Genomic DNA, 22,708 nt, shown 5'->3' on the forward strand with positions numbered 1-22,708 from the left:
CGAAAGGGAAAAAGCCGACCTCCAGAAACAGCTTGACAAGGTTAAGACTGAACTCCGAGCCTTGCGCAAGGACTACGACGTTTTGCTTAAAAGGGTCCCGTCCAACAACGACGAGATCAAGAGACTAGTTCAGGAACTACAGAAAACGAATCTGGAGATGGAGGAGGCCGTCGCCGAGAACATCCAAGTCCGTGAAAAGTTCGAAGAACGAATTACTGAATTAACCGAGCAGAATGAGCGAACAGAGGCTCAACTGACGGCACTGACAGACGAATACGATGCTCTCCTTACCAGGTCGCAGACGGTCGGTCAGGACATGACAGAGGACTACGACAACTTCCTCAGAAGATTACAAGAGCGTTCTAATGAGGTTCAGGCGGACCTCGACAGGGAGATCCAGACCAACATAACAACTAGAGAACAGTACCTTGAGAGACTCGGTCAGATGAACGAGGACATCAAAAAGAACCCCGCCTCAGCCGAGGCGAATGTGGCCAAGAAACGAGTGGTGGGCCTGCAGAGAGAGATCGAGCGAATGGCCAGCCTCATCAAAACTCTCCAAACAGAAGTTGCCTGGTTCCGGGACACGGTCGAGCGGTTTCAAGAGGCACGGGACAGAGTTGCGCAGAGGGCGGCGGAGGCCAACGAGGAAGTAGACCGGGCAAGACAGAGGCTCGCGGAAATCGCTGCAGCACGGCAGCCAGTGCCGAGACTCTCGGGGGCAAACAGAGGATACTTTGAACAATTAACAGAAAACAAGCTCGGACTGGCATCGAATCTAATCTCATGCTTTACCTTCATGATGATGTCGGTCGCGTCGGGTCGCGAATTGGGCTTGCTCAAATGGGCCAATCAACCTGTCAAGAGGTCGTATTTCTTCACTGCCCTGGAGGCGGTAGCAATCTCTCTCAAGTGGCCACCCACTGTGGTGCTGTGGGAACTCATCGCCATCATCCTTACTGGCGGATTCGTGAAGTGGTCCACGCTCTAGGTGATTTCATTTTACGGTGGTCTCGAAAGAACATTCTCTTTGGCTAGGTAGTGTTTAGTGTATGCAGGTAGATTCTAGGGTTCAATTTGATTTTCTATTTTCGTAATTGCTGGATAGTAAATGAATATATTGGATTTATGGTTAAGAATTTGAAAACACAAAACAAAATGTCCACTACCAATACGAAATAGGTATTTGTCATCAAATAAGCGCTGTGGATATTACATAACCCTGCTAACTTCAGGTGCCCGAGTGCCTAGGCAAGTGTACCTGACAGCCTGAATGGTACCTGTCATACCAAGACCCGTACCTGCTTTACCGCGGTTCGCAATTTCCGAGCCGGTGCTGGCCCTACTACTGCCACTAGAATCCGTCGCAGTGCCCCGGGAAAGGCGCTTACAACGCATGAACTGGTGCTGTAAATAGGTACTACCTACATAAGGTAACTACCATTGAAATTTGTAATTGCTCAGATGCTCTAGATTCGTGATGTCATACGTATGTCAACAAAGGACAATAGGATCATTGCTCAAAACAGCACGTTTTCAGATGAAATCGATTGTTACCTAGTACCAGGCACCTGCCAGTTACCTGGGTACATACGCACGTAAAGGAATTCCAAATAATTGCCCCCATCACCCCTCTACCTAGGATTCGGGACCTTATAGCTTCGGGTCGGTCAAGCAAAGTAGTATCCGCGAACCCCGGATAAGGCGATACACCCAAGGTTTGAAATTTTAAAAAGAATGAATATAAATCGACCGTTGTCGAAGACATCTCGAGTTACGCAGAAATTCATCATCAGACCTTCATATTACAACCACTCTGTCTTACACGTTCCGGCTTTTCAATATCAACCCAGATCAATATTTAAAAGTCATCTGACGCCAGCAACCATCAATTTTGGCAATAAGATAGCCATATTTAAAGGGACGATCTCCCGAGCCTTGCCAGGTACTCAAGCAAGGATTATATCAACATTCACTATGTCCTCCAAACTCATTCCCTCCAATCCATCTGACGTAGCCGTCATCCGGACCGTCACGCCTAACGTCGTGACCGTCTCCGTACCATTTGCCCGGTTCGGCATCGTCCGAGTCGGTGGTCGCGGCACCATAAGTAAGCAACTTCCAATCCAATCTCTATTAAGCTACATGCATTAGTCATCCAACCGCTTACACCCACCTCAGTACGCCTGACCTCGGGCACACTGGCCGTCTTCTCCCCCGTCGCCCTCACCCCCGAGGTGCAAGCCAAGGTCAGCGAGCTCGGCGGGAACGTCGGATACATAATCGCGGGCGACATCGAGCACCACATCTTCATCACGGAATGGGCGAAAGCCTACCCTTCCGCCAAGATCCTCGGGCCCCAGGGTTTAGCTGAGAAGCGCGCGAAGGTGCACGACGACCCGAAGATCGGGCACGAGCCGTTCGCGTTCGAGTGGACGGCCGCGAACCGGAGCTCGAACGCGGTGAGCGACGAGTTCGCCGCCGACTTCGAGGTCGAGTACGTCGACGCGCACCCCAACAAGGAGGTCGTGCTGCTCTACAAGCCGGACCGCGTCCTCATCGAGGCCGACCTCGTCTTCAACCTGCCGGCTATCGAGCAGTACTCGCGCGTGCCCGAGGCGCAGAAGGGCGGGCACGCGCTCCTGAATAGGATGTTTGAGTCCGTCAGCAATACGAGCGGCGAGGCTAAGGGGGTCAAGCGGTTCCTGTGGTATGCGATTAGTAACGGGGCGAAGGACCGCCCTGGCTTCAATCGCAGCATCCAGCGGATCGGGTCTTGGGACTTCGACACTCTTATTCCTTGTCACGGCGAGACGATCGTCGGGGGCGCCAAGGAGGTCTTCAATAAGGTGTTTGAGTGGCATCTGCAGGGTCACAAGTAAGGGGTAGCCGGGAGCGGGAGCCTACGCGGGTGATCTACGTCGGTGGCGTATGTTGGTGGCTTAAGGACTCCCGGACGTGGAGGGATCCGAACCCAGCGGGAGAGATTGTCCCCTGGAGCTTTCCTTGCATATTTTTATTTTATTTTGAGGTGCGAGGCGTTAGAATAGAGACGACTTCAAGGATCTTAATGGTGTACATATGTAAATGCTGGAAGCCGGTCGATCTCATTGTATGATGATGCATGGGCGCGGAGGTTCACGGTGTCTTCCGGAGTATCTGGGGCATATTAGAGATGATACCAGGTTCATTTTGTTTCATATGACTAAAATTGCGTTTACACCTGCCCCGAAAGGTAGAAATTGAATCTCATCACATCATCTTCACATTTCTCTAGGTTGTCCGATGTCGACCCGGACTAGACCGAACTCACCATCGGGATTCCATTTACAGTATATAGACCCGGGCACGTTGAACCGGTGTCGACGAACGATTGCTGTTGCTCGACTTACACGGAACTAGCTGTACCACGGCGACAGCCACAACAACAGTAGCACGTTCCCAACGATCATAGTGTCCCCGACACGTGCAGCTCGCATCGCACAGCGCATGTGAAAGTCGCGAAATTCCGGCCTTTTAGCTTACGATTATTCATAACAATACTATTGTTTAGGAATATGAGACAAGATATCGTTAGGTATTTAGTAATCATTAAGTAAATACTTAGAAAGGTAGGTAAAATGCGCAGACTCCTTCCTTCTTTCCCCATGTGATCCTCCCCAGATTCCCCAGAAACCCCCATCGCCTTATCCCGTGGGCTCCTCGAAGGATCGATCCTAATGCGTGCCTAGTACGTGCCCGTACGACCAATCCCTAACGCCGGTGATGTTCTATAGAGAAAGATTTTTTGAGACAATTCGGTAACTGTTGCCCTCTTCTAACGTAGTTGACCTCATTGTCTCTATAAGCTGAGTTGCTCAGGTCCTATCAGTCCATTAATGAAATGTTGAGCTGAGGACTATCCCGTCCGCACTCTTCCGTCTTAAGTGAATGCAGGGTCCTTTTCCCCTCATCTCTCTTATAAGTCCATGTATAAGCAAGCAAGCAAGCAAGCAAGCCATAAGCTAATACATGCTGTCTTCGTGATACATCTGAGTATTACGGTAATTTAGTTCACTTGGAGGAACTCTTGCTACGTTCCCTCATGATCGTCCGTCCGCGCCTGCGTTCCTCCCTGCTCGAGTCGTCCATGGCGTCGCTATCTTCGTTGTAGTAGCTAGAGGCGATCTTGAAAGGGTCGTCCTTGGCGGGAGTTCCCTCGTTCAGGACCTGCGTTTCATATGTTAATACCTAAGTAGTCACGATTGTGATCGGGTCGATGGAGACGACATACTGTGCATAATCTACATCGCTGTCCGAAGTGTGTGACTTTGTTTTGGCAGTGGACTGCCCCCTGTTTCATCGACGTTAGTTCTCAGAACAGAATGCGTTGACTACGAAACCGGAATCCTAGAAACTACTTACATAGTAGTTTGCACAATAGCAATGCATATTGGCGAGCGGTACTGCGTATAGTAAAATACCAGTCTAGATGATAGAAGTTGAGAAAGCCGCAAAGTGAAGGGCGGAAGGATGTGATGGACTCTCGTCTGAGATAAAGCAGACACTATATCTAGATAATCACAATTAACGTGACAACGATATAGAATAGAATTGTTGATCAAACTTAAATACAAGAATATAACTTAACCACAAGGATCAGATATGAGGACGAGAAGGAGGGAAGAGATCGCCTTCTTATAAGTGTCGCAACCACCATATGTGTTGTATATTGAGGTAATACATCTCGATAGGGTACATCACTACATGTACGTAGCACAAAGAGATAAAGCTCAATTCGACCCACCCCCGACAGCTCCGAGATCGTAATGGTAATGGCTTGCTCAGCTCCAGGCTCTCTTTTTTTCATATGGTAGGTAGTACATACATCCATACTTTTAGAAACGTTCCACAGCGTCCCAAAACCAGGACCAGCCCCGATCGAACCGGACCCTGTCCCGTCCAAACTCAAAACCTGGGGGGGTGTGTAAATGGGCTAGTGGGTTGTGTGGGCGTGTACGTTGCGGCTCCACCTGCCCGAGGTGTTCCCGGTTTTCTGGACTCGCGCAAACTCAAACCTACAGCTACCTGAGCTACGCACGCCGCTGCATCCTGTTCTCATGCAGCCGCGGGCTAGCCTAGGAGTGGCCTGAGAAGGCACCTGAACACCGACAGCTCGGTACACAGCATGCACGTGTATAAATACATTCATATGGTACATAACGCATAGCATCTAGGTCTGGTATTCAATTGTTTGCCAAGCTCCTGTTCTGTACGCCGTCCACCATGGATGTTCGTTATCAGTTCTTGTACGCAAGGGCCGCAAGGGACACCATATGCAGTGCAGACCTACCAAAGCATACTTAAAGAGCTCAGATATGAGCAACATCGCGACTGGATAGACATGCCTATATTGGAATACGCACAACATATAGCTCGGGTCTGATTTACCTATGCGATTCTTCATTTTTCGTTTCCCCCTTCCATCCTATTCCTCTCGCCCGCATAGAGAAGTTAGAACCAGAAGTTAGAACCTTGACAAAGTTCAGACAAATTCATTCTCGGCTACCTAGTAGGCATTAATACGTGCTAGCACCTGCCGCGTTTCGAACGGTTTCACCACGCGACTTCTTCAAGTATATTTAGAAGTGTTTGGAAGTGGAACCGTCGAATCTAGAAACTCAGAACATCGAAAATCATACATGTCGTGCTCCGTGTCCCACGTACGGTGTATAGTACCCGAGTAACACTGGGTAATACTACTACTCTTCTAGAACTCATCGACCTTCGAACACGTTCCGCAATAACTTATCTAGCTCACCTTTGATCTAAGAGTGATGTTCACCTTAGCTTGATAATGATGTAACGTGATGTCAAGCACATCTACGAATAAATATGAAGATCTGTCATATAGTGCTAGGATCGTCTATCAGTAGCACCTGGGCTCCCCACAACAAGTAGAGTCTAAACAAGTAGACCCGACACAGCGGTTGAGTTGAAAAGTCTAAAGTCTTCAAGGTTTTTCTTGATATGCCATTTACACTTCCCGCATGCCGCGTGTACTATTAGCGTAACAGCGTACCTAATAGACTCCATTCTAAACTTAATCGCAAGACAGAAGAACGAATGGGAACCATCGCACAATTCCACATGGGCTAGCAGGTAAATTGATTACTAAAGTTCGGTACCGTAGCTGCTCGCGGCCTGAATAATTTACGCCCAGCAAGGTACGAGATCAGACAACTCGAATAGCCTAGTCGTTTAACTATCGGATAAGGTGCCGAGGAGAAGGGAACGTCTGAGTCAGTGAACCTCGTGTTTTCCAACTTAGCAAACTCAACCCTTTATATCTTTATCAACCTCCCCATACATACATACCTCCCACCTCCAGCCGCTTTAAGATAAGCATGTGAAGCTCCAAGCTACTACCCGTTATTCCTAGAGCTTTGCGCTAGCTAGCTCTCTACCCACCCATATCATCGGGAGATCGTAGATCTTATCCTCTCCTAAAATAGGAGCTCAAGAGCATTGACTTTAACGTCCTTTCTCGAGTATCTAGCTGCTAGAGCATGGAATTATCAACGGCTAAGGCGTTAAGCTTTTCAACGCCTTTCCGGCAACCAAGCCTCCGGATTGAATCAAACGCATTCGATTTAGTCTAGCTTCGAATAATTCTAAATCGTAAGAGAAGACCACGTAATAAGTTGATAAGAGTCGCTATACCTACCTACCTACCTACCTACTAGTCTTCTAAAAAGACTAAGTTCGATTCAAGTCGTCGAATAGACCACAAGAACAATCACCAGAAGATACAACCAACATACCAAAGCAAATTCTTCACAGCCCACAAAAGAATTTAAGCCTCAAAGATCATCGGGTCTCTGTTTGTGATTACGGTAGGGGTTTCCTACTAGATAGGTAGCTTTCTAGGCAACATCCTCCCTGCACCATCACTAATCACCCGAGGGCTTTCTTCCCGCAATTCACCTTCTTCGTCCCTTACTCGCTTCACTTCCACTCACTCTCTCCTATTTCCCCTTATCTTTACCATCTTGCGTGCTGACGAGCCGCTTGCTATTCGCTCGTCGCACCATTCTGATCTAAGCTTCACTCACCACTCACCCAGTGCGGTCGCAGACTTTCGGGCCAAATATCGTGTGGCTCTTCCTCTTCCTCCACCTCCGTCTCCTTCTCCGGGGGGGAAATAAAAAATTCCTTCGTTACCTACAAACAAGTCGGATAGTTGACTAAGAAGGGTTTATTTGCCTAGGCTCCAGCAAAGATCCAAAAGTCCGCGGCCGACCATTTTTTAGAAGAAAAAATCCGGAAAGCTTAAGGCGATTAAAAAACGATTTCCTCGCTACTGAAGAACATTCTCAAAAAATTATGAGGGTTAGAAAGGAAAAAGAAATATGCTGGCCGGGTAGTAAGTAAATGACAAGACGCGCACGCCCCTGAACCGCCGCATGTGTGGATATCTGCTGCTTATCCAGTACTCCCCTGGTCATGCATGCCTTTGGGCTGAGCTGGCCAAATAAGAATTAGGCCGGATTAGGAGTGAGAAAGAAAAAGGTCTGCCGTAGGTGTTCGAATGGTAGAAATAGTAGGTAAAGATCATGGAGCAAGCAGCTCCGACTTTCGAGTGCTTTTCCAGAAGTCGAGAGCAGCGATAATGTCGCCACCAGCTTCGTCTTCGTATGCAAACAAGATCTGGACGATGGTTAGCAATTGCACATATTGTAATCCCCATGATCAATGCCTGTCTTACCTCGTGCGTGCTACTGTGCAGCATCCGGATGTTCTTATGCGGAACAATGTGGACTGCACCGCTTTCGATATTCCTAAGCTCAATAAAGTTGGGCTCGAACGCCAGGATCCACGGGTAAGACAGCGCAAATGCTTGCGGTGTCCCCTCCCAGTCAATCCGCCACTCTGGTCTCGCCCTCCAACCATTCCTATTGACGAAGAACGAGAACTCCGAGTAGTTAAGTAAGAACTCTCCGTTAAGACGTTCTATGTGGATCGGTTTCACACCCTCCTTTCTTGCAACAAAATCAAGCGAGGTGTCGGCCTGGTCCAGCAACGATTGCGTTTCGAGCGTTTCGAGCGAAACGACCTCGAAACCTCTGGCACATGCCACACAGAGCTTGCTCTTGAGGAAGTGAACAGACGACGATTCAGTCGGGATGTAAAATTCCTTGAAGGCCTTCAACTCGTCTTGGCCAGCGTTGAACATCTTACCGAAACCCTTCTGTTTCTTACCCTTGGACATTGAATCGTTGGGCTCGTACACCTTAATCGTTGTCGAAAGCGCACTAGACTTGACGCAACAGACTAGATGCCGACCTAGACAGATACCCGTCTTGAAGAAATTGCAGTTACTTTGGATCTTCTTTGGTCTCTTCGCAAGTGCTGGCTCATTCGGATCTAGGGCCGAAAGTGAGTACGATGACATCGTCTTGTTCGATAGCACTAGCACGAGACCGTATTCTTCCAATACGTCAACCTGAGTAACGTGTTGTGCTTCGATGACACGCTTAGGAACCTGGTCCTTAACCTTTCGGTCCGAAACGTAGATGCCATGATCTGTGCCGTATATGAGTTTACGACCGCCATCTATTATCTCGTTAGCAAACATAGGATATAAACAATGTCTTGCATTGCGTACCGAAAGGCGTAACAGTGTTGACTAGATTGCCAGACTGGAAGAAACCAGAAGAGAGGGTGTTGACGTTGAAGAAGTCGGCCCGTGCTCGGAGGCGTTGTTGAGCTGAATCGATGAATTCTAACCACTTTTTCCTTGCCGTCTGATTCGAAGCATACAAAACTTGCTCGTAGTAATTCTTGCCTAAGTGACGGAAAGTGATGGGCCATCCTTCTGGGGCCTTTTTATCATTATCCTTGCCGCGGAATGGTAGATTGGAAGAAGCTCGTTTTACGCCCGACTGGGGAATGACCTCGTCCATCTCCTTGATGGAAAGCAGCTCCAACGGGATCGGCTAAGCTGGGGTTAGTGACTAGAATTTGGGCGGTCAATAATATCTTATAACTTACTCTCCTATAAGCCTTCACTTCTTCCCCTTTGCCAACTTGTTTTATTCGTACTAAAAGAACAGCGTGGTCGAATAGGAAGGCCGTGATATCGGTGGGATCCGTTGGCGTCTTCTTGAATTGGGTCTTGAAAACCAACTCGCGTCCATCTTCTGTTAGCTTGAGGTCAACACGATCAGCAGGTCGGAATTTCAGCTGTTCATGTAGACGACGTAGATTGAACCGGTTCTCAGCTTTGCCAGACTCGGCGTTGACTCTGCTTAGCAAGTCACGGATCATGACTAGAACCTTCGGAATATCGTCCTTATCAGGGTTTCCATCTTCCGTGTACTTCAAGACGTTCTCTAGTAGTAGCGGATAACGAGCCAATCTGGTCGTGGGTTTTGTCAGATAACCGTTCAATTCAAGCTTTCTTGATTCCTTCCTCCTTTCGATCTCTTCGACGAATTTAGAAAAGTAAGGGTTGCTGGATCGCTCGTTCTCGAACTCGAACTTGGCCTCCAGCTGCTTGGAACCGTACAGAATAAAAGGTTCGAACTGAGGGACAATCTCCAGGAAAATATCGCCTAGGTTCCTCACCACAGGGTTCTTTTGTTGCCTTTCTGTTAGAGCCTTCGCAAACCTAGAACTGACTGAATGTATGCTTGGATGGTCGATGATATTGCTGAAAATATTCTGGACAACCTTGTCCCTTCTCGGGGCAGGAATTGGCGATCCTTTCGAGCGCAGCGGCAATATCCAGAAATCCCTAAGATACTCGAGATCCTTGACGAAGTCTCTTTCGGTGTAGCAAATTTCAGAGATGACTTCTTGTCTCTTCTTTTCTCTGTCGCCGACACTTTCGGCAATCTCCTTGGGGACGGTGTTGATCCAGAGCTTTTGCTCGTCGGTCTGGTCCGCGTCATCGTTGATGGTAGCATCTTGATCCTTTCTTAATCCCACCTGGGGCTTGAGATTTAGTCGAGATACCTGCTCCAATCTTCTGGGGCATGCAATTGAATAACACAGCTGGTCCCTTGTACAAGTCGGGGAATAACATTCAGATAGCAAGACGAATACACCATTAACCGGGTGCTTCTCCTCCGGTTCATCCATTAGCGTCTCCCTGAACTGGTACATCTCAGACTGCGAGTCTCGTAATCGGTGCTCGTAAGTAACATCGTGAAAGAACTTCTGCGCATCAAGGGCTCGACCTAGGAGCAAAGCTAAGTTCCTGTCAGTAGTCCTGATGATATACGATAGAACATCGACGGCCTCGGAACCGCTGAAAGCATTCTTGTACGTCAACTCGTTTTTCGTTCGCTCGCCCGTAATGATCTTCTGCCGGAAACATTCAGCGACCCTTGAGAGAAGTGCAGGGTATACTAAGGGTGGTCGGATCTTGGCCGTAGGAGGTCGTTCGCCGTCAATCGATCTAGAAGATATAGAGGGCCGATGCACTAACTGTTGCGGCTGTTGCGACTGTTGCGCCAGCTGCTGACGAGCCTGCTCAGAATTCTCCGGCACAATAGTACTAGCCATGGACATGGTACGACTGTGGTCGCCTGTAACGGTTGACGAGGCCATGCTCATGGTTCTTGTTGCGCTCCCAGGGGCAGGAGCATACCCATTGTATCCAGGATATCCGTTACCATTCATCGTAGGCGCCTCATTTGAGGGAGCCCTCGAGCGATTGGGGATTACTCGGCCGCTCATCATCTGGTGAGCATCGCGTTCCGGAGGGTAGCCAGTCATAGACATTGATCGGTCATCGTGACGTTCGGGAACCACTCGACCTTGTGCCGTTGTTCGAGACATAGGGTTATTCGGGGAAGGCCTATAGTTATTTTGAGGAGATTGGTAAGAACCGGGCGGCGGCTGATACATAGGTTGACGGGGCATGCTTGCGAGAGATTGAGAGCGATAAGGATCGTCACGCATAGCAGGGGCTGGACCGGGTCCGCCTTGATAATATCTTGGTGCTGGATTTCGCGGAGGATAACCGGACGGAGGCGGCCCTCTCGATTCGAACCGAGGAGGTCCTTGCGGCGGGCCTTGCGGAGGCGGGCCAGGATAAGGTCTTTGGTTCGGTCCAGGGGGCATCGGCGGCCTCCCATATTGACCTTGCCCCTGAGGGTAACCTCCAGATGGATTGCGTTGGCTTTGATAATATCCGTTCGCGATACTCGTATCCATAGTCCTAGTTCGCGGTGCTACGGCCTCTTCGTAGCCTCCTGCCCGCTGGGGTCGCGGAGGGGGCCGGCGCTGCATATCGGACATGTTGGAAGAGATAGATGACATCGTCTGGGTTCTTCCATCTTGCGGCGGCATATTCGGGGAAGTCGAGGTCATGGTGCCAGTTCGACCGGGTGGGGGATGAGAACCAAAGATATTGGAAAAGGCAGCATCTCGCTGGTTGTTAGATGCTGGGCCGTATCGGCGTTGATCGTACTGATAATCAGCCATTCTCGGAATTCTAAGAAAACGGGGGATTACGTGGTCAGCGGTAGATACGTCGCCAGAAACTTGTAAGCGATAATGAAATGCAAGAAAACTGTTGGATTACACGGCGGTGCCGATACGGTTGCACAAACACCACCACTCATCCACGCAGGTGCAGATTCGTATCAATGGTCGATAGATTCCAGGGGTATACGGGGGTTATAAGCGTATGACGGCACTTACTCTCGCAAAAAGCCTAGGCGGGCGGGAGCCTAGACGAAGACTAGGATCGACCGCAGAGGAAGATAAAGGGGTGATGGCCGACACAGAGGACGGATTCACCGCCGATGGTGGACGGCGGGGATGTTGCGAGCGAATATCCTCGAAATTGTCGATATCTTTTCTTCCTCCGATTCCCTGTCTTGGTGTCCCCCCCTAGATTTTTCCTTGGACTTCCGCTGGCCCAAAAGTCCAGGCTCCCGCGGACTTAATAATTGGATGCAAATCGCCAGCGGTTCGAGACGGGCACGAGGACGGGAAATGTTTTCAAGCAAAGCAATAGAGACGTCGTCGGCATCGAATCGAATCGAATGGGGTTTTGAGTGATTGTTGTGGTGGTAGGTTTAGGATAGGAAGGGAGGAGAGGTTCGGGTGTACGTAAGAATAGGATGGATTTGAATGGGCAGAATATGGGCGCTGTACCGTAATCTGTACGCTGATTGATATGATCAAGGATCAGAAGTGCAAGGAGCGCAGGCTTGGATTGGCTTGAATTAGACCCGGCTTCAATTGTGCTGGAGACTTTCTAATGGCACTAAAGGAACCGGGTTATCGTCGGCTCGGGAATCGTTATGTAATGGGTAATGTGTCTTAAGTATTGTCTTCTCTCATATGTACCATGTTTTGCATGCTGATCAGTTAAGATGATACATTTCCGGTACTACTGAGTATCGTTTTAAAACGCGTTACGTAGCTACGTTTTCTTGTGGTTGCAGAACCTTGGAAAGTACGATTAGTTTATTCGAGAGGTCCATCAACCTTGAAAACTCAAAAAGAAAAAATTCAATTAAATTGTAGGTTCCGGCACTAACGGCAACCGCTTAAAGATTGAATATACTAAAAACTAAAATACACGTGCGCTCGGATGTATACCCATGCATCGGTGTAGCTAGATGACGACTCCAGTATCCAGTATCAAATGGATATCACTACACTAGTAGTAAGAAACGTTCAACGTAGGGCATGGCATGGGAGGGCATGGCACGGCATGGTTATGGTCATGCTTCTCTTGTCACTCAGAACGAATACGATAACTTCGCAAGAATTGTCTTAGCACTCGCTCGTATCCTAACCTATGACCAATTGCTCTACATACTCTTGACAGGTTTAAATCAAGTTGTACTTGTTCTGCATATTTCTCTTATTCCTCTTAAGCTTAATTCTAGATCGAGAGAATAGCTTCATCATGCACAATTGTTGGTGCAGCTGGCGCAGCCGGCGGTGCAGTCGGTCCAATAAGGTATTTTTATGGGGCTAAGATTGAAAGTGGGCTTTGATTGGTTTTAGGGGTAACAAAGTTCAGTGTTATGTAATTGGATAATCACGTGCCGCTGGCCTAGTAGCTAAGGTTATTCGAGGGTCTTTGGATCCAAGGCAGCTTACATTTAAAGCTAGCTTCATACTCTTAATTTCGAGATTTGACAGGTTCGGCGGCGACAACGATCCGCGGTATTCACGAGCCCATCTAAATTTTCCTTATTTAACCCATTCCTCATCATAGAGAAGGCGTCTCCACCATGGATTCGGAGATCGCGCCCAAGTTTGCTCCTTTCATCGGCATGGTAAGATTCAGCTCCGTAGGCCACGAAGCTCTTTACGCGATCATACTAACATCGTCATTGATACTGTAGGCCGGTATTGCCGCCGCCATGATTTTCGGATGTACGAATTCTGAACTGGACTCTATATAGCGATGAAGACGTGTGCTAAGATAGTGAAATAGGCATTGGAGCAGCATACGGAACGGCGAAGTCTGGAATTGGTATTGCAGGTGTCGGCACGTTTAGGCCAGACCTGATCATGAAGGTTTGTCATGGCACGAAACCAGGTTTATCCTGTGTTGACCTCATCCCATATTTGTGGTACTTGATGTCCTAACGCGATGCGATAATTAGTGCCTGATTCCGGTCGTCATGTCCGGAATTATCGCCGTCTACTCGCTCGTTGTCTCCGTCCTCATTGCCGGTGACATGAACCCACCTACACGACAAAGCTACAGCTTGTTCAGGTACATATCCGAGTTTGGCGCCGAGCGAACGTAACGGGCTACAAAGCAGCTAACTTTTCCAATAGCGGTTTTCTACATCTGGGATGTGGGCTCTCAGTTGGATTCACGGGTCTTGCGGCCGGATATTGCATTGGTATTGTTGGTGACAAGGGCGTTCGCGCATACATGGAACAATCGAGGATATTCGTCGGTATGGTTCTGATTCTAATTTTCGGAGAAGTCCTAGGTCTCTATGGGTAAGTTAGATCGTCCATGGCATTGTCAAGTATTGATGCTAACTATGCATAGTCTCATCGTTGCTCTTATCCTCAACACCAAGAGCAAGGGTTAAGCTATTTGGGCCCGAAACAGCGCCACTCACTCTTAAAGACAACCGAATGTTCATATGAAAGCATAGGCAAACCCGGTCTGTAAAGGCAAAGTGTAATCAATAACTGCATGGCTGATGGCGTTTTGCGGGTATGTAGAACTAAAGGTAACCATTAGATGCGTTGACAGTTGGCAGGTCAACGTTTGGTCAGATAGTTGTTCAGAACCCGTACTGGTGAACAAGACATCTTGTGATATCAAAGCAATTCCTTGGTGTTGTCACGCTTCAGCTATAGGCGAACTGATCGGAATCGTGTTATATTGGTACTAAATAAGAATTGAATAGCTACCGCAAAGCCTAAAGGATCGAAAGAAGAAAATGGATGGTTTCCTGCGCGACATATCTCATAACCTCATCCATTCATCTACATGAATAACCCACGCGTCGAAATACCATCCCGTCCCATCCGGAAAATGAGAAAAAATCACCTAATCCGATCTAGCTTTGCCCAATTTGACGCCAAGCAGGTAGCGCCGCCCAATGCGTGTAAGAAGGATAACCCGAAAGTCCCTGAAGGAATGAAAAGAAACAGAAAGCAGCTATCACCAGTCCAGGTTGTTGAAAATCCACAGTCAGAATTGACGAAATCGACGTCACTGCCACACGTACAGCTCACACACACTTCTCGTATACACCTGGCGTAAAGTGACGATTATCGGCCGAAGCGGCGAGCCAGTCTTCCGCGGTTGTCGATAGTAGTGCTGAAGGCGCCCCAGCTTCGGTTGCGCTCGTCCCAGTCCCTCGTCTGGCCTATACATCCCATAGGCAGTCAGCCCCAGTACCTCCTATAAGCCGCAGATATTTCCGCGCCTCCCCCCACAAGCTAAAAGCCGTATAAAAGAATATGAAAAAGAGAGAACTCACCGAGGAACCAATCCCACCGCCTCTCCTCGCGATACAAGACCTCATCCCCGTTCTGGCGAGCCAACCTCTCGCGCCGCGCCCGCGCCGCGGCCTCCTCGCCGACTAGGTACGGGTCCTCAAGCGGACGCACCTTATCCGGGTCGTCCGCATCGTCTGCCGCCGCTGCTGCGGCAGCAGCGGCAGCAGCATTCGCATTGATGCGCTCGACGGCGGACCGCAAAGCGCTCTCGACGCCGCCGCCGCCGCCCCAGCGGCCCCCGTTCGCGGCGGCGGACACGCGCCGGTGCGCGACCCGCTGGTAGTGCCGCGCCGTCGGGTTGCTGGCCATGGAGGACCAGGACGGGATCTGGAAGTGCGAGAGCCGGGGCGCGTCGCGGCGCGGGGAGGGGATGCGCGGGAGGCCGGCGCCCGGGGCGAAGGTGGATGTCATGGGCGTCGGCGTCGGTGTGGAAGAGGAGAGGTTCAGCATGGAGGAGCTGGCGGCGTAGCGCGGAGGCGAGGGGACGGCTGAGGTTGTTGCGGGTTCGCGGGGAGTGTACTCTGGGACGCTTTCGTTGGTGGGGAGGGTTGAGTGGTAGGATGGCGCTTCGGAGACTAGAGAGGAGGGGGGGAGGTTGTTTGTTAGTTACTGCTTATGGTGGCCTGTTATGTTGGTGGGAGGTTTGGCAGATGTGGCTCACTGTAAGACGGGGCGGCCGAGCGTATGGACGCCGTCTCGAAGTCTTCGGCGCTCAGGCGTTCTATGCGGGAGGGCCCGTTCTGAAGGGTTTCGGTAGCCATTGTAGCCATCGTGTTGGTTTGTTTACCGTGACGTCAAAGATACGATAAATCTCGCAAACGCAAACAAAATAAAAATAGGTTAAATAGGCGAGGCTGATAGAGGTCAAGAAGGAAAACTCGGTGAGAGTACTTTGCACATCTAGTTCCTACAACTCCCTTATCTGTCAGGCCTGGCACGCAAAGGGAGAGAGCCTTATTGCCTAGGTAAGGTAAGGAGGTATGTATGGTGAAGTAGGTAGTCAAGAGACGGTGATTCAGAAAATCGTAATCATGGAGTCAAACAAGCACGATAACAGATTCGGCACTAGATAGCTCTTTCCCCGGGGAGGGTATTGTCTTAGAATGATACTCTAGCTCGACTTAAAAAAGACCGACGTTGTAGGGTTCACAATGACGAACTCTAGTCACGATGAAAGAGGGCACACCACCAAGTCGAACAACCCTCCTATAATAGGTTGTGTGGGATATATGTAAAGGGTGGGAGGAAAGGCCTGGCTTCAAGCTAGATAAACCTTGAAGGGGCAAGTCGAGGTGTGTGAGGTGTATGCACACGTGAGCGTTGCAGAGAGGACTGGCTAGGATAGGCAAGGTATGGGAGGACAAGAGACGGGAAGAGAAAGGAGGCCCGTCGTACTGGATGGGGTCGAAAGGGTTGAAGTATGCAGGTTTCTACTGGACCGGCCCTGTCTTACACTTGGTCTCGCTGCCGTGCGACCTTCTCGTCCAGGGTCCAGTCCGACCTGCGTCACGATAGACAATTCCGTGGGACCCGTGAGCCCCCGAACCGTGTCTCCTGTAGAACAGCCTCGTAGGCTTATCGTGATACAGAGATTTATAAACGAGATGTTTTGTTGTAAATTGTGAAGCGTATACGCTATTTACGTTGCCGATATCAGAACCGATAATATTCTCACGAAGAGGGGAATTGACTAAATTGTCGGACAGGAAGGTGAACAGCACAGTTCAGTCCGATATTACGGCTACGGTATGTACATAATGTATGAGGTATGTATGTATGTAGGTACTTCGCACGTAGGAATTACGACAGTTCAGCAGTCCCACTATTTCTTCTCAAGTGGTGTATAGCTTATCTCATTGGCTATAGTTTATCTTATCATTCCCCACATAGAAAAGTCACGCGAAGTGATTGGGTGAGGGGCATCGTGACTGGATCTAACAGGGGTTTTCTGCGATTGTCTTATTATCCATCGATATTAGAAGGTAAATAGAGAAACCGACGGCGTTTAGAGCCTGCAGTTTAACATACCTACCTAAAAGACGGAGGTGATCTCGTGGAGAGCTATCCCGTAGCGGAGGTTGCGGTCCTAGTTTTCGTAGCCAGCGGGGTTTATCGGCCAGAGATTACAGTGACATAGCGGGGTATTTACCTTGTGGGATTCAAGCACAGGGGTACATACACTCCGTCTTACACTGCTTACATTCACCTTCAATAATACCGCATTTCTGCATTTCTGCTGGGGGCTAGGAATGACGAAATGGACTACTAGAAAAGGATTCCTATAGGTGAAATAAGAAAACCAACAAATTATATATGTACCTAATATAGCCTATATGGCTAGGAATAACTATGAACGAGAGAGCTTGGCAACGACAAGCTGTCATATACCTACTAGGTAAGTAGGTATATGTAGCATTCTCTACATAGGTTGGTTAATATTACATCATTTACAATTGGAATATCACCATTGAGAATGAACGAAGCTTGCAATAGGCCCCCAGACTTCCGATCAAGGGCTTGGCCATCTTCACATAAAACAGGGAGTCTACTAAATAATTATTCATACGGTGATAGCATAGCCTCGATAACTCCACTACTCTAGTTAAGCTGGTGGGTCTAGATTAAGATGGACCACATATGAAGAAGTTAATGAGAGTCCGGTTTTTCTCGTTCCTGAACGGACGATAACTCCCGCGGCTCGGCAGTAACCTTCAGGATCACTTACCACTTTACACGCGCGTACTCGGTTATCCGTTGGCAACTTGAATGCACCTATTTAGGTAGTTGGATATCTTATGTGTACAATGCTTAATAGACAATTGCTCAAGTGTAGTTCTCGTGAGACGTGAGACTTGGCTAGAAACCTTTAGACTTCAGTTCTCAATCGGGTTCAGATGACACTGTTTCATTGCAACCCTGAAAAGGGGTATGACTTTAGGTAGTAGTCTAGATAGAGTTGAATGCTTAACCTGTATCTCAAGTGGGGATAGCTGAAGAAGAGGCCTATAGGATCACATTAATCATTCAACGCAGTAGTTTAGATCAGTTGTCCTATTTCGCAATTATACGTGCTTATAAGACAGAATCATTAGACCCAACCGTCGACCTAGCCCAGAAACCTTGACCATTGTTCCATGAAATGATCGTACAAATTCCACGACCGCCAACCGTTGTCATTATATGTCGTACCCAAAATGCCCCTATGTTTCCTATTTTAACCAGTTTCGTAGGTAAATGACTCCTATACCAGATAGTATCAATACAGAAAAAATCATCTCTCCTCTACATCAACACAGTCTATCTACCACAGTCGTCTCTGGTAGTAAACCCGTTCCGTGCCTTCTGACAAGCGTCGGATTTCCTCTTTTATCTGTCGTCTCCTCTCGGCCCGACTAATCGGTTTCTGTGGCGTCTTCATGGCCTCGTCTTCAATATCCGGCGTCTCCACACCGGCCCCATGAGCGTTATTCTGTTCCGCCTTAACTGGCTTTTGTTGCTCTGACTTCTCGTCCGGGAACGTGGGTCGCACAATGATAATATCGTCTTCTTCAACAGTATTTTTCCTCCGGCGACTCCCTAGTCGTGGATCGTCCAAGTCGACCACTGTTCCATCCTCGAGCTCGGTGGTGGACTTCTTAAAGCGATCGGGTAAGTAGATCTTCGGGCTCGGTCGAGGCTCTCTGTTGATTTTGATAGCTGATCGGAGATCGCGAAGTGTTCGTTGCTGGATCACATATCCGCTAAGAAATAAAGCGGCTGTGCATAAGACAACTAGGCAATGTAGAAATCAATTAGTTCAATCGTTCTTGTTATTTGATATGGATATTTCTGAGATTGGAGGGGTTCGCCCATACCAATTCCTGAAGAGATCAGGACCGAAACTTGTGACGATGTCAATAACATAATCCTTAAGAATTCTAAGATGTAGATATATATATGATCATAGATAATTGTAAATGTTCAGAAACACATGCATAAATAACAGAAAATGGCCTTTTAACGAATGTTTATAATAGCTATAATAGTTGAATGCTTTTGATGATGATGGCGTCTTAACTTGGTCTTTCGATCCAATTACCTGTTTTGTCCCCTGCCTCGTGTCTCCCCGGCAACGCTGAACAGCCCCTTCGGTCGGATCCGTCTTGGCGATCTTGATCCGATCACGACCCAAGATCTCCGTGATATCCCTTGCGACGACCTTCAATAAAAATACACCGCCTGCCTCATTAACGAAAATCATTCGTTTAAGTAGAGTAGAAACATGCAGCTATTTCTTGAATGGGGTAATTGATTTTCATGAGATTTGACCATGAGTACCTAGGTAGGTAGGTCAGCATTGTACAAGGTACGAAGCCCCTTTTCTCAACTAGGAGCTTCGCACGCTAGGCTGGCTAGGTAAACATACATAAAGGCGATCTCGTGCAACAACCCGGGGGATCCCAATGTGTCTACATTTTCACCTATGTACCAAGGAAATACATAGGTCACGTTCGCTGTGATCGTATCGTACGAGATGCTTGATTTAGTCAGACTCCTGGTGCTCCCGTACAGCGGTAAACAGCAACTCTAGTATATTTGAACTGACGATATATCAACGCGCTCAGTACCACTAAAGTTGCCGAGTATCCGGTGTTGACACTTTGGTTTATCAAAAACCTTGATTTGTCTCTGGAATTAACGTACGTAGATGAACAGGGGCTACTTTCATGATGAGAAGCCACACAGGAGATTGTGCACGGCATGGCTATTCATGACACGCGATGCTTACTAGCCTACTTAGTATCCGTTTGATGCTTCTGGATGATATATCCGAATCACTTCCTCCTCAGCAGCTCTATACTAGCCGTTAGCGTGTATGCGTATTATGGTGTAGGAAACGAGAGCGTGGCTTCAAGCCACCTACTTCTAGGCGGATAGCGATAACTCCATGCAGTTTGGTACATATAACCCAATATTTTCGTTTGCTGAGAACTTCATTGATCAATTATTTGTCTGATGAAGAGACCAAGCATCAATGGTATATAATAGACAGCTTATGATTAAGATCTCATCGAGCTAGCATTTACGATAGAAGGTGATAGCACTGGAGGAAAAAGAAGAAAAATTAAGGTTAGCAGATACGATCGATCGCAGGAGAGCGGAGGGTAAAATTCGGACTGTAGCGAACCCCGCAATCGGAGCGGCCAGGAGTCAACTTTTACGTGGGGCAAGATATCTTTTGCACAAAATTTACAACATTGAATACTACAAACAACACCGTATTTGAAGAAGTATTTGGATTTATATTCAGATACGATACTCTCGATCAATTGGATCAACTTCATCCGGATCACTGACCGAGATGGCTCCGACTAAGTAATTACCCCTCCTATACAGCTTTACCCCAATACGTTGCTAACGAGACCCAGGAAGGCTCTCCTTTTGGGAGGTAAGAGGCATTGCATGTAATGCGATTGGTTTATACATTTATCTAACAAATTTCAAGCCGGCTTTGTTACCAAGCCAACCATCCAAATCCTCGCGGATTCTGGTGTCGAAGTGATAGTTGCTTGCAGAACTCTTGAGAATGCCAAGAAGTTGAGCTCCGATATCAAAAACACTCGTGCTATCTCCCTAGATGTGAACGACAGCAATGCTCTCGATGAGCAAGTCGGCCAAGTCGATGTTGTTATCTCTCTTATTCCCTACACTTTCCATGCCACCGTCATCAAGTCAGCCATTCGCAAGAAGAAGAATGTTGTCACCACTAGCTACGTCTCCCCCGCCATGATGGAGCTAGACCAACAGTGCAAGGACGCTGGGATCACCGTCATGAACGAGATTGGCTTGGGTGCGTTCCTTTCTCACCCCTTGGTAATGACAATCGCAAACTAACTAATCGTCCTTTAGACCCTGGTATTGATCATTTATGTAAGAGTACTTGAATCATATGAATTGGGTATACGGTATTGACATTATCTAGATGCGGTCAAGACTATCGAGGAAGTCCACCAAGAGGGAGGAAAGATCCTATCTTTCCTCTCCTACTGTGGAGGTCTGCCGGCACCTGAGAGCTCTGGAAACCCCCTGGGTTACAAATTCTCCTGGTCTCCTCGTGGAGTTTTACTTGCATTGAGAAATGCTGCCAGCTTCTATCAAGGCGGTCAGGTTGTCAACGTTGCAGGCCCTGGTAAGAAATTCACGGTCGCCCTTTAATATATTAAGACATCTTAATAGAAAGATGAATACTGACATACGCTGGTTCTAGATCTAATGGCCACCGCTAAGCCGTACTACATCTACCCAGGTAAGAAATCATTATGCACAACATGACTAAATGCACCTTCTAAAACCGAATTCATGTCTTGATACATGAGTCTTTCCTGGCTCTAGCGCTGACATACATGGACTGAAGGGTTTGCCTTTGTTGCGTATCCGAACAGAGATTCCACCCCGTACAAGACGCGTTACAACATCCCCGAGGCGCAAACTATCATCAGGTACAACCCTTAGATTTGATACTCGGCAACTGAAAATCTTAATAATCATATAACAGAGGTACTCTGCGATACGCAGGTTTCCCCGAATTCGTCAAAGTTCTTGTCGATATTGGCTTCCTCAGTGACGAGGAGCAAAGTTATCTCAAGGAGGCAATCTCCTGGAAGGAAGCCACGCAGAAGGTCATCGGTGCTTCGTCGTCGGACGAAAAGGATCTTGTTTCGACTATTACCGCTAAAGCTACCTTTAAGGATGACAGCGAAAAGGCTCGAATTTTGGCCGGACTCAAGTGGATTGGCCTCTTCTCGGACGAGAAGGTATGCTTGTTTTCTTTAGTTTTATCTATTCAAGGACCTCTTCATGAGGGCCAATTTCTAACTCAGCAGTTGGTGCGATCTTTGATAATCAGGCTTTACTAACACAAATATGAAGATCATCCCTCGAGCAAACCCGTTAGATACCCTTTGCGCCACTCTTGAGAAGAAGATGCAGTTTGGCGAGGGTGAACGAGATCTCGTGATGTAAGTAAATCATTACCAACCCTGACATGGTGGAGCTAGTATTCCCTGGGGTTGATGCTAATATTTCGAAGGCTGCAACATAAGTTCGAGATTGAGTTGAAGGATGGTACCAGGCAGACCAGAACTAGTACTCTATGTGAGTACGGTAGCACAGAACCAGGTGGCTACTCCGCAATGGCCAAGCTTGGTGAGTATTTAAACTTGAATAAATTGACCGACATTATCTGACCTTATTTAGTTGGTGTCCCATGCGCCGTTGCTGTCCAGCAAGTTCTTGATGGAACTCTCTCCGAGAAGGGTGTCCTCGCTCCGATGAACAGCAAGATCAACGGTCCCCTGATTAAGGAGCTCAAGGAGGCAAGTTGAAATGCTTACAAATATTAGAGTTAACTATACTAATTTTTAATTCGTTTAGAAATATGGCATTTTCTGCGTTGAAGAGGTCGTCGCATAAAACAGGAAACGGACGGGCAACAAGTAGAGCAGTAGAAACCGACTTCGATACCGGTGTCGTTATTACGCGCTGAAAAGGCGAGAAAAGTACTCTGCCATCAATAAAATTCATACGGGACCAGTAACTTTCGTGTTTTGCCCTGAATTCTCACAACCAGTTTGATTCTACTACTTAGTGGCTGTGATGTTACTAAGTTATGTCACTTTCTAGTTGTGTTGGGCTTATATTTAACCGATACATAGGTATACACCGCAGTCTGCACAAC

At 48.0% G+C, this 22,708-nt stretch overlaps 7 protein-coding genes across 7 annotated transcripts; 3 read left to right on the plus strand and 4 right to left on the minus strand.

Moving 5' to 3' along the window:
• Positions 1–1,472: 1,472 nt before the first annotated feature.
• Positions 1,473–3,260, plus strand: F4807DRAFT_414381 (uncharacterized protein). Its single transcript, XM_047996970.1, has 2 exons — positions 1,473–2,110; positions 2,182–3,260. The coding sequence occupies exons 1-2, from the start codon at positions 1,738–1,740 to the stop codon at positions 2,880–2,882; spliced, it is 1,074 nt and encodes a 357-aa protein (XP_047857291.1). The 5' UTR covers positions 1,473–1,737; the 3' UTR covers positions 2,883–3,260.
• A 607-nt stretch (positions 3,261–3,867) lies between these two features.
• F4807DRAFT_349022 (uncharacterized protein) lies at positions 3,868–4,518 on the minus strand. Its single transcript, XM_047995446.1, has 3 exons — positions 4,405–4,518; positions 4,274–4,333; positions 3,868–4,209 (listed from the first exon to the last, which is right to left on the minus strand). Exons 1-3 carry the CDS (start codon positions 4,429–4,431, stop codon positions 4,054–4,056), a joined length of 243 nt encoding a protein of 80 aa, XP_047857292.1. The 5' UTR covers positions 4,432–4,518; the 3' UTR covers positions 3,868–4,053.
• A 3,075-nt stretch (positions 4,519–7,593) lies between these two features.
• On the minus strand, positions 7,594–11,475 carry F4807DRAFT_457571 (CNH-domain-containing protein; the record flags this gene model as incomplete). The annotated part of the gene is made up of 4 exons (XM_048001061.1): positions 7,594–7,689; positions 7,748–8,595; positions 8,648–8,978; positions 9,034–11,475. The coding sequence occupies 4 exons, from the start codon at positions 11,473–11,475 to the stop codon at positions 7,594–7,596; spliced, it is 3,717 nt and encodes a 1,238-aa protein (XP_047857293.1).
• A 1,645-nt stretch (positions 11,476–13,120) lies between these two features.
• Positions 13,121–14,348, plus strand: F4807DRAFT_414391 (vacuolar ATP synthase 16 kDa proteolipid subunit 2). Its single transcript, XM_047996971.1, has 6 exons — positions 13,121–13,292; positions 13,362–13,392; positions 13,454–13,536; positions 13,626–13,738; positions 13,804–13,974; positions 14,027–14,348. The coding sequence occupies exons 1-6, from the start codon at positions 13,248–13,250 to the stop codon at positions 14,067–14,069; spliced, it is 486 nt and encodes a 161-aa protein (XP_047857294.1). The 5' UTR covers positions 13,121–13,247; the 3' UTR covers positions 14,070–14,348.
• A 221-nt stretch (positions 14,349–14,569) lies between these two features.
• F4807DRAFT_349085 (uncharacterized protein) lies at positions 14,570–16,052 on the minus strand. Its single transcript, XM_047995447.1, has 3 exons — positions 15,653–16,052; positions 14,973–15,566; positions 14,570–14,858 (listed from the first exon to the last, which is right to left on the minus strand). The coding sequence occupies exons 1-3, from the start codon at positions 15,759–15,761 to the stop codon at positions 14,761–14,763; spliced, it is 801 nt and encodes a 266-aa protein (XP_047857295.1). The 5' UTR covers positions 15,762–16,052; the 3' UTR covers positions 14,570–14,760.
• A 2,240-nt stretch (positions 16,053–18,292) lies between these two features.
• On the minus strand, positions 18,293–18,894 carry F4807DRAFT_457574 (uncharacterized protein; the record flags this gene model as incomplete). The annotated part of the gene is made up of 2 exons (XM_048001062.1): positions 18,293–18,762; positions 18,846–18,894. 2 exons carry the CDS (start codon positions 18,892–18,894, stop codon positions 18,293–18,295), a joined length of 519 nt encoding a protein of 172 aa, XP_047857296.1.
• Positions 18,895–20,332: 1,438 nt separating this feature from the next.
• On the plus strand, positions 20,333–22,355 carry F4807DRAFT_457575 (saccharopine dehydrogenase; the record flags this gene model as incomplete). The annotated part of the gene is made up of 11 exons (XM_048001063.1): positions 20,333–20,346; positions 20,400–20,419; positions 20,477–20,821; positions 20,881–20,901; positions 20,954–21,160; positions 21,239–21,277; positions 21,386–21,470; positions 21,527–21,785; positions 21,901–21,989; positions 22,061–22,176; positions 22,228–22,355. The coding sequence occupies 11 exons, from the start codon at positions 20,333–20,335 to the stop codon at positions 22,353–22,355; spliced, it is 1,323 nt and encodes a 440-aa protein (XP_047857297.1).
• Positions 22,356–22,708: the final 353 nt, after the last annotated feature.

This window comes from Annulohypoxylon truncatum (assembly GCF_022578515.1).
Source record: "Annulohypoxylon truncatum strain CBS 140777 unplaced genomic scaffold F4807scaffold_6, whole genome shotgun sequence".
In the NCBI taxonomy this organism is placed as follows: domain Eukaryota; kingdom Fungi; phylum Ascomycota; class Sordariomycetes; order Xylariales; family Hypoxylaceae; genus Annulohypoxylon; species Annulohypoxylon truncatum.

Coding starts and splice junctions, on each gene's coding strand:
- F4807DRAFT_414381 (XM_047996970.1), top strand. CDS start 1,738: ATGAATATAAATCGACCGTTGTCGAAGACATCTCGAGTTACGCAGAAA. Junction 2,111..2,181: donor CGGTGGTCGCGGCACCATAA/GTAAGCAACTTC, acceptor CACCCACCTCAG/TACGCCTGACCTCGGGCACA.
- F4807DRAFT_349022 (XM_047995446.1), bottom strand. CDS start 4,431: ATGCATTGCTATTGTGCAAACTACTAT. Junction 4,334..4,404: donor GCTATTGTGCAAACTACTAT/GTAAGTAGTTTC, acceptor TCGATGAAACAG/GGGGCAGTCCACTGCCAAAA. Junction 4,210..4,273: donor AGCGATGTAGATTATGCACA/GTATGTCGTCTC, acceptor TATGAAACGCAG/GTCCTGAACGAGGGAACTCC.
- F4807DRAFT_414391 (XM_047996971.1), top strand. CDS start 13,248: ATGGATTCGGAGATCGCGCCCAAGTTTGCTCCTTTCATCGGCATG. Junction 13,293..13,361: donor TTGCTCCTTTCATCGGCATG/GTAAGATTCAGC, acceptor TTGATACTGTAG/GCCGGTATTGCCGCCGCCAT. Junction 13,975..14,026: donor GAAGTCCTAGGTCTCTATGG/GTAAGTTAGATC, acceptor AACTATGCATAG/TCTCATCGTTGCTCTTATCC.
- F4807DRAFT_349085 (XM_047995447.1), bottom strand. CDS start 15,761: ATGGCTACAATGGCTACCGAAACCCTTCAGAACGGGCCCTCCCGCATA. Junction 15,567..15,652: donor CTCGGCCGCCCCGTCTTACA/GTGAGCCACATC, acceptor CCTCCTCTCTAG/TCTCCGAAGCGCCATCCTAC. Junction 14,859..14,972: donor GCGGTGGGATTGGTTCCTCG/GTGAGTTCTCTC, acceptor TGGGATGTATAG/GCCAGACGAGGGACTGGGAC.